The 10,306-nt window shown below is 33.3% G+C and overlaps 1 protein-coding gene across 1 annotated transcript; it reads right to left on the reverse strand.

Annotated features, from left to right (window-relative positions):
• Nucleotides 1–8,903: 8,903 nt before the first annotated feature.
• LOC124910475 lies at nucleotides 8,904–9,884 on the reverse strand. Its single transcript, XM_047451118.1, has 2 exons — nucleotides 9,697–9,884; nucleotides 8,904–9,606 (listed from the first exon to the last, which is right to left on the reverse strand). Exon 2 carries the CDS (start codon nucleotides 9,551–9,553, stop codon nucleotides 9,041–9,043), a length of 513 nt encoding a protein of 170 aa, XP_047307074.1. The 5' UTR covers nucleotides 9,554–9,606; nucleotides 9,697–9,884; the 3' UTR covers nucleotides 8,904–9,040.
• Nucleotides 9,885–10,306: the final 422 nt, after the last annotated feature.

Raw genomic sequence — 10,306 nt, forward strand, 5'->3', positions numbered from 1 at the left:
AAGTGCTAATTGTCCGAGGATAGACTTGAGTTGAGCTCATCTCTAAGATAGTCAATTTTGACTGATTTTTGTTTAAAAACTTTTTCGATCGCTTTGCTAAGTCTTATGGATTACCTTCCTCTCGAATATTGTTAAATGAGACGATAAAATAATTTTTTTCGAGAATGTCTCAACTAAGTTTGAGATGAGAAACTAAAAATTGAACTTGGAAAATGAAGCGTACTTAGCTCTTTGAGAATCGCCACTTAATTTTTTATTTAAGAAATTGAGAAATAAAAATTTCATGAAAATCTTGTAGGTCCGGTTCTTGATTACATGTGGGAAAGGATTTCGACGATACACATGCCTGCTCAAATTAACTATCTCTACTTTGAAACTCTTGGCCTTTAGGAAAACACGACATTTTACACATTTTAAATGAATAAAACGTCCACCCTAACCGCATGTGTCTATCGTCTCTACTTATATCATAATTTAACCTTAGGAAATTGCTTATATCTATTCATTTGGAATTCTTCTAGGTTAGGCATGTTGCGAGGTATGAAAATAGACATCGAGAGAATTATGAACCTATATCGCAAGAGAGAAAAATAGGTAAAACTTGAAATAATTCCAAAATATCAGAACTTATCAAACCAATAAAACCAAATTTTATGCTATGATCATCAATGTATTTTTTTTTAATATTTGGAATTGCAGATAACAAGTGATAGGCAATGCTAGTAGACCAAAATGATGAAATTAAGCCAAATAATTCCAAAAAAATATTTTTATTATTATTATTTCTTCCCCATTTTTTAAATTCCTACCACACAAAAAATAACACAATATTTGTATTAGGATTTAACACGTATAACCTTATTCATTTTTGTATTTTTGGGGTTTCACTAAAAATATTCAAAACTTAATTAATTCGGAAACTGGGTTGATAAAATTATGTTTCCAAACTAGTTATTATTTTTCGGGATTATTTGGTTTAATTTCATTATACCCGTTGGATCAAGGATTAATGGTTGGTTTTATTATTTCAACAAATAATGGGTCATGGTTACCTATATATTGAAGTTGTTGTTCATGTCTTCATTTCGAGAATTTATATGTACACCCATGGTACATCATACCCGAAATTATTTTCATGTGAAGTCACGGTAATTGGTTTAGTCCATAGTGAAACTTTCACGCTTTTCTAAGTTCACAAGAGGTGAATGATGGCTCACGACCCATTTGAATTGGCCCTTGTTTAATTATAAAGATTTCGGTAGGTCATTCACTTCGTTTGGTGCATCTTATCATGGGTTATTCTCTTACCAACCTCAGTGACTTCATCGGTTAGCTTCCTACATGTTGTGATTAGGAAAATGATCCATCAGGGAAGAAGAAATTGATGAAAGGAAATAAATCCATGCATGCAAACGTTTGGATCGGTTCGGGGTAGCCTGGTTCATTCCTTCAACCAATGACCCAAGTCAATAATGCCATTGACCAATGAACCATTAGTTGCACAATAACTACTTGGTTCAAACCCTTGAGCCTTAGTCTAAACCCTACACCCTTGGTTGCACCTAGATTGCACATTGCTCGAGACACATGAACCCATAACCCTTGGTTGCACCTAGACTGCACCCTACTCGAGCTCGTACTTCTACCCCTGATCCTTGGTTGCACCTAGACAGGGCCGGTCTTAGAGATGGCAATGGGTACCCGTATGCCCGATACCCGTGGGTACCCGATAGTCGGGTTCGGGTATTTTAAATCGGGTTCGGGGTCAGGATCGGGCATGGGGAGAGGGAGAAGGTACCCGGTCGGGTACGGGGTCGGGGATGGGGAGTGTGCGAAACCCAAACCCGATACCCGGTTATATTAATATTATTGATTTTTTTTTATTAAAGGTTAATGTGTGACTTTTCAAAAATGCTTCATCATTGCAAATGTATAATAAATATGCATCATTTAATTTGATCTTATCCACACTTCACTCCAACAATATTCATAAATACACTACACTCAACTTTAATTATTTTATATTTCCAAAACAATATTTCTCTACGTGACTTCAATTTTTATTTTAATAACAAAATATTACTCTCTATCATAATTCTTCATATTCAATCTCTAGTTTTTTTTTTCAATGTTCATTCTACTTTTATTCCACTCTAGTTTATCTTTTTCAAGATTTAAAAAAATTATGAGATAGGTAAGTAATGGTTTTATTTTTATTTTTAATATTTTGATATTACTAATGTTAAAAATATTTATTAAAGTTGTGTTTCTTTTTTTTCAAACTTTATAATCTTATAAATAATTTAATCGGGTAATAGGGTACCCGTCGGGAATCGGGTACCCGACGAATCGGGGATGGGTATAGAAGTAGAGATACCCGTCGGGTTCGGGGTCGGGGTCGGGTAGTAAAATGAAAATCGGGTTCGGGGATGGGTACTTTACTACCCGTCGGGTAGGGTACCCGTTGCCATCCCTAGCCGGTCTTGAGAATTTGGGGCCAATGCAAATTAAATTTTGGGGCCCCTAAAATAGTATTTTTTTTTTTAAATTTTAATAATATAAAATTAAATATAAATGATTATTATATTATAATACGGAAATAAGAGATTAAAAATGAGATAAAAAAAGTTATATATATTGTATAATATATATTTAATATTAAAGAGAAAAAATAGGAAAAAATAAGATTAATAATATAATATATAATTAATAATAGTATTAAATATTAAAAAATGGGGGGCTATAAAGAGGGGCATATGCAACTGAATAGGTTGTCTTACCCCGGGCCGGGCCGGCCCGGCCCTGCACCTAGACCACACACCACTCATGCCCATGACTCCCGATTCGAACCATTATACCACGACCAAACCATGGCTCAACCCTTCAACCATTGGTGCGGTCAGCGGACCGTTGACCGAACCATCCGCCCCTTTCTTCCTAGCGCCTGGATCCTACTTCCGTGAATGAACGATAAAGAGTATTCGATTATCAAAATGAAAAGAATACTCCAAATGAAAACGACCGAATACTTTCATTTGTAGTATTCGTGAAAAAACCTCTATCTTCATCTGTTTTTTCTTCATCTTCCTTAGATCATCATTCTCTTTTGTTCCGTACAACAACTAGTATTAGAGAGGTTTAAATCCGATCAGTTTATTAATATTTGTTATCTAGAGAGAAGATCTCTTTAATGAATTTGAAAAGCAAAAAATTCACAATGCGAAACAGTTTTGGTCTATGGAAGATCAAAATACGAGTATTTCTTAAACAACAAGGCATTTGAGAACCATTATCAAAGGACAAGGTGAAAATTGTTGCAGGTCTTGCAAAGGAGTCTACCTTTAGTAAAATCACTACTGAGCTTGAGGCCTTGGAAGAGAAGGGACACTCAATAATTTTACTATGTTTGGCTGATGAAGTTATTACTGAGGTACTAGGTGAAGATATCGCAATCGGTTTGTGGTTGAAGTTAGAGTCTTTATACATGACAAAGTCGTTAACTAACAAGTTGGTATTAAAGCATCGTTTGTTTATTCTTCGTATGTTTAAAGGTAAGTCTCTTTACGAATATCTCGATAAGTTAAATACTATAATCCTTGAATTGAGAAATATAGATGTTAAGATCGAAGATGAATATGATGCATTAATTATGTTGGTATCTTTACCCAGCTCGTTTGAAAATTTATTTCAATCTTTCGTTGTGGGTAAAGACACTGTGACTTTAGAGGAAGTTTGGTTAGCACTTTATACTAGAGAATTGTTCCATAAGACAAGCGGTGAAATTATAGACCGTCAAGCATCTAGGTTAATTGTTAGCACAATCAATTACAAAGGGTCCGCAAAGAAGAAGGATCAAAAATACAAATTTAAGGGCCCTAGTACTAAAGAGATATGTAATTACTGTAAAGAATTTGATCATTGGAAGAACAATTTTCCTAAGAAAAATGACAAACATTCCATGACTACTATAGCACATAAAGACACCGACTCTGAAGAGGACATTTCCCTTGTAGCTAACACTTCTCTACACCCTATTGATACGTGGGTGATGCATTCAGGGTGTTCATATCATATGAGTCAGAATAAAGAGTGGTTTGATACCTATGAAGATTATGATGGTGGAAACATTGTCATTGGAAACAATGTCATATGTAAAATTGTGGGTATTAGGACTATCAAGATTCAGACTAATGATGGTAAAATAAAGACCATAACTAGTGTTCGACATGTTCCTCAACTGAAGAAGAACTTAATATCTTTATGCATTTTAGATACTAAAGGTTTTAAGTAAGCGGTTAAGAAAGAACATTGTGCATCATTAAAGGTTCAAAAGTAATATTGAAAGGTATCAAACAGAATACCTTGTGTATACTATAAGGTAAGACACTGACAAGTTCCATTGTGGTCGCATCCAAATCTATGAATTGACACCCAAATATAACCAAGTTGTGGCATATTTAACTTAGACACCTAGGTGAGAGGGGATGCAAATTTTGTCTAAACGGGATCTTCTATCTATCCACAATGTTACCAACCTCTAGTTGTGTGAATACTACTTTTTTTGGAAAACCATAGTAATAAGTTCGTTAAGGATTCACAAAACTAAGGGAAAACTGGATTATATCCACTCTGATTGTTGGGGTCCTGCTCGAGTTGAAGGTATATGAAGTTATAACTATTTTGTAATATTTATAGATGATTACTCAAGGATGACCTGGTTGTATCTTCTGAGACATAAGAGCGAGATATTTAAGACCTTTAAACATTGGAAAGTACTAGTGGAGAATTAAATGAAAAGAAGGTTAAGAGATACTACAAACATATAATGGACCTGGATTTTATTCATATGAGTTTGATGATTTCTATAGGGATATGGGGATTGCAAGACATCACACTGTCCGAAGTACACCTTATCAGAATGGTGTAGTATAAATGATGAATCAAACACTACTAAAGAGAGTTAGAAGCATGCTCTCTAATGTTGGACTAACTAGAAAGTACTCGAGCGAGGTCGTCTTAACGACTTGCTATCGGATAAATCGTGCACCTCATAATGGGATTGATTACAGAATCCCTTATGAAGTATGGTTTGGTAACGTCATTGATTTATCTCACTTGAAGGTTTTTGGATGCATAAATTACTATCATGTTAGTGAAGTGAAGCTAGAACTAAGGACAAAATAGGGTATCTTCATGGCTATGGAGATGGAGTCAAGGGATATAGAATATGGTCATCTTCTAAAGGTAGAGTAATTCTTAGTAGGGATGTCACATTTAATGAGATGTTCATACTTAACTCCTTCCTCAAGGAATCAATTACTGGTGAAAATAATAGTACCCTAAAATAGGTGGAGCTTGAGGTGACTTCAGTTCAAGAGATAACTGACATGACACGCGATACTGATAAACTATCTGAGGAATTTTATCAATTTGGAGTACCTGAAAGTCAATTTGACATTGCTACACAACCTAGAAGGAAAATTAAAGTTCTTGAAAGGTTAATTCATTCAATCAAAGGAAGAAATATATCAACTGGTCCTACAAATAGGACATTTAGTCCCTCTATGAATGATACTAAAGAAATTTCAAGTTATGCAATTCAGATAGCTTAAGATGTCATACATAATGAGTCATCTTCTTATAGTGAAGCTATTAATGGTGGTGATTCTACGCAATGGATTGCTTCTATGTGTGAGGTAATGAAATAAATTCACAAGAATAATACATGAGAGTTGGTTACCTTACCTAATTGGAGAAGAGTCATTGGGCATAAATGGATTTTCAAAAGAAAATATGGAACCTTTAGTGCTGAAGGGACCAAATATAAAGCACGACTAGTTGCAAAGGGGTTTAGTCAAAAGGAAGGTGTGGACTACAACGAGATATTCTCACTTGTAATCTGACACACTTCTATTAGGTACTACTAGTTATAGTAGCACATCAAGATCTAAAAATCGAGCAGTTACACGTGAAGACGACTTTTTAAATGGTGAGATTGAGGAGGATATATTGGTGAGTCAGCCTGAAGGGTTTCTTGTTCATGGTAAGAAAACATATATTTGTAGTCTGAAAAAGTCTTTGTATGAACTTAAATAGTCTCCTCGATAGTGGTATAATATTTTTGAAAAATTCCTAATTTAACATGGTTACAATAGGAGTGCATATGATTGTTATGTCTATCACAACAAAATCGGTGATAGTTCTTTGATTTATTCATTCATGTATGTAGACGACAAGTTAATCGCAACCAAGAAAATATCAAAGATTCAAAAGTTGAAAGTCCTTCTTAGTTCCGAGTTTGATACAAAAGATCTAGGTGGAGCAAGAAAAATCATGGGCATGGAAATAGTAAGAGATCGAGTTCAAAAGAAGTTATTCCTTTCGTAGAAGAGTTATATTTTGAAAATATTGTCTCGTTTTGGGATGAGTACAACAAAAGCTCTAAATATTCCTACAATTGTTATTGTTCATTTGTATGCGTTCGCACCCTTGTATGAAGTTGAGAAGTTACACATGTCTCATGTACTGTATGCTAGTGTGGTGGGCAGTTTAATATATGTCATGGTCTGCACTAGACCTGCTATTTTGTATTCAGTTAGTGTTTTTAGTAGGCTTATGTCTAAATCTGGTAAGGAACACTGGAAAGCGATAAAACAGATATTTTGATTTCAAAGAGGCACATCAGATGTTGGTCTCATTTATGGGAGTGACAACTAGTGTCTTCTAACTAGTTATTCAGACTTAGATTATGTTATAAATATATCGATGGTAGAAGATAAATGATTGGTTATGTTTACACCCTTGGTGACTCTGTGGTTAGTTGGAAGGAAACATTATAGTCGAGTGTGACATTGTCCATTACCAAGGCTAAGTATATGACGTTAACGGGAGTAGCCAAGGAGGGTATATGGTTGAAATGATTAATTCGTAACCTTGGTATCCATCATAATTAGGCAATTGTTTTTTTGTGATATCTTAAGTGTTATCTGTTTGACCAAGGATTAAGTGCATCATGATAGAACCAATCATATTGATATTCGTTATCATTTTCTTCGTAGTAAGAAAATAATCAAGTTGAAGAAGATCACCACTCATCATAATCATATTGACATGTTCACGAAGTCGGTCTCACTTAACAAATTCACCTATTGTTTGGACTTGCTAAATGTTGACAATTAAAAATAGCCTGATAACGCTCATCTTGTTGGGTGATACTTAGACAAGATCTTGTTGGCTCATTTTGTTGGGTGATACTTAGGCAAGTTGGAGATTTGTAACGATTTTCCTTTAATTTATAAATTAATATCAAACATTAATTGTTTATGTTTTATATTATTTTTTGTTACATCACCATTATTCTATGATTAACGATCTCTCGTTCTGTCATTAATCATCTGTAACAAAGTAAAAAGTACAACCAGCGTAATTTTAAATATTTTCTTATAATTAGATGTAGCCTTTTTTTTATTCTTTCAAGAACTCCCAACCTACCAACCATCAGCTGTAACAAAGTAAGTTTGAGTTGATGGTCACGAGGGAAGGATGCTGGTATTGTTGATCAAGAAACAAGTTGAAGGGCTCTCCTATTGAAATTGTGGTTTGGTGCCTTCATCAGACTCCCACTTTGAGAGAAGTGACTAGGCATATAATACAACGAAATTCATTATCCATTGATGGAAATTTTGATGAGAAGAATGTGTCATTGTTTATGGGTATGAAAAAATCTTTTTCTCTATTCATTGTATCAACTTGTATTGTTGAGTTGTCACTTTTCTATAATAAGACCATAGATTATTAAATGAATTACAAAATGTTTGGCAAAATATTGAATTTTATTTTTATTTTTTAAATATAGAAAGTTAATATGATTAACAAAATTAATTCAATAATTTATAATTCAAATTTAGTTCATTAAGGGTTCCCAAAATATTCAAGTCTATTGCTCACTCAAAATCAACAATATAATTAATAAATGTAATTAGTAACAATAATTAAGGAAAGGTGAAAAATAAAAGTGTTTTATTGTTATATTATTCATTTACAAGTTAAAATTAATAACAAAAGTAACTGCAAAACTTACACAATAGGCCAATATGGAGCCTTTTGTTTTTTAGAATAAAATAGCTGTTTTTCTAGACAAAGGACTGTAGCAAAATAGACAAGGCTTCTGACATTTATAAAAATATATCAAAATAGACAGGCTTGATATATAACAATATAAAATTCTATAAAATAGTTTTATATAAAATTAATATCCATCCTCTCCTCCAACTAATTCCATCTTTTAAGGTAGATAATTTTAAAAACAAAATTAGTTTATAATGAACAACTTTTGTGTATACAAAAAGTATGAATTGATCATAGTAAAAGGTTATCAAAACATCTCAATTTATCCTTAATTTTCAATTTTCACATATAGATTCCATATTTTTTTAATAAAGGAGATAACACCCCACAGTCACAGTCATGATCTCCCTTTTAAACTCAATACTTTCGGATAGAATCGAATTTGTGACATTATAATCTTCTAAGCCCACTCTTACCACCGGGCTACCTTGGTGGGTTATACACAAGATTCCAATACTAGAAAAGAGAATTTAAAGTAAATTTAAAGATAATAACTCAGGATCTAAAAAACATAAATAAGATCAAATTAACAAAATCACAAATAATAATTGATAGACCTACCAACTTTGCATAAGACCACCAAGTGCAACCATAACACATGAAACATTCTAATAAGGGGATAACATTACCCTTTTATTTTTAACTCCAATCGAGTCAACTTATGATTAATTATATCTCCATTACAATTAGATTTTTTTTTTTAAGAATGTCATAATTTGATTATTAGTGTTATTACAAAGGATTGGTCATAACTAAAATAAAATTGTAAGATCACATGACCACAAACAAAGCTATATATATATAATATCTACCATTACCATATTACCAATTACTCGATCTATCTCTCTATAAATAAATATACATGATAATTAAGTCATGTGAAATTGAAATGAGGTGAGAAAGAGAATAATAGTTAATCTTTATTATCATCATGAGTTCGAGGTTTCTTAACCTTATGAGAATTAGCCGATTCTTCTTGAAGTTTCTGATCAATGAAGAATAAATCGAGATCCCTGAACGGAATATCTGACGACGGCGATCCTTTTCTCTTCCGAAGGTGTGCCGGCGGCGGTTGAATCGACCATGGCTTTCTCGGTGCCGGTGGGCAATGCTTTGGCGAAGGAATTTTGTGATCGGAAGATGTCGGAGTAGTGAAATTACCAGTATCAAAATTAATTATGTCAAGTCCTTGGTTACTTGTTTTCAATAAATCCAAACATGGGTTTGTATTAGGATTCTCTGACGAAGCAGTACTTGTTGTCTGATCAGGTTTTCTTTCATCGTCGATTTCTCTCACTTGTTCAGGATGATCATTTGAAGCGGTTTTGTTGGGCCCACCGTGGAATTCTGATGTGGGTCTTGATGAAACATCGGATTCGGCCTTATTTTCATCTTCTTTTGTGAAAGATGAGCTGGAATTTGACATATTTGTGGGTATTGATCGATCGTGTACGGTTTAACCGTATATGAAGCTCAAAACTGCAAGAGAGGAAAAAAAGGGAGATATGAGAATTGATGAAACCCCAGAACTCTTCTGGTTGGATGTTACAATCATGGAGAAAAATTCACCATTATTTCTATGATTCTGAGATGAGAGAAGAGAAATAGAGAGAGATCAGATGAAGTGAAGTGGTGACTGGTGTTTGATGTGAGAGAGAGAGAGATAAAGAAAGTCTTCTGAGTTTATACGATAAGAGTAAGAGAGAGAGTGTTGTGAAGTTTTTGCATCGGATGCTTTAACAAGAGGACATGAAAATTTCCGCCGAAGATAACTCTCTCTCTCTCCTCTTGTACATGCATTTGTATTTGTATTGACATTAATGGCAAATCTGCTTTAAAAACGTAAATTAATTATAGCAAATCTATTTGTACAAATTTAATTAATTATCAGTTTTATTTTTTATTTCTAAGACATAGAATATGTGTTTGATTCGACATATATAAAAAAATATAATTGACCCAATAAATTAAATTTTATAAAATGACTTTAAAGAATAAATTGTCAATAAGCTGTATCAAAATAATTATAATATAATATAATAAACAATCATAAAAATTAGAACAAAATAACCGGTGGCCCTCCAATTAATTAATGGATTTAACTTTTACCCTCGAATTATTTTTTAAACAAATTACATTTCAATTTTGTTAGAAAGATCACCAAATGACTTTTCTATCA

This window comes from Impatiens glandulifera, chromosome 7, assembly GCF_907164915.1.
Source record: "Impatiens glandulifera chromosome 7, dImpGla2.1, whole genome shotgun sequence".
Taxonomy (NCBI): domain Eukaryota; kingdom Viridiplantae; phylum Streptophyta; class Magnoliopsida; order Ericales; family Balsaminaceae; genus Impatiens; species Impatiens glandulifera.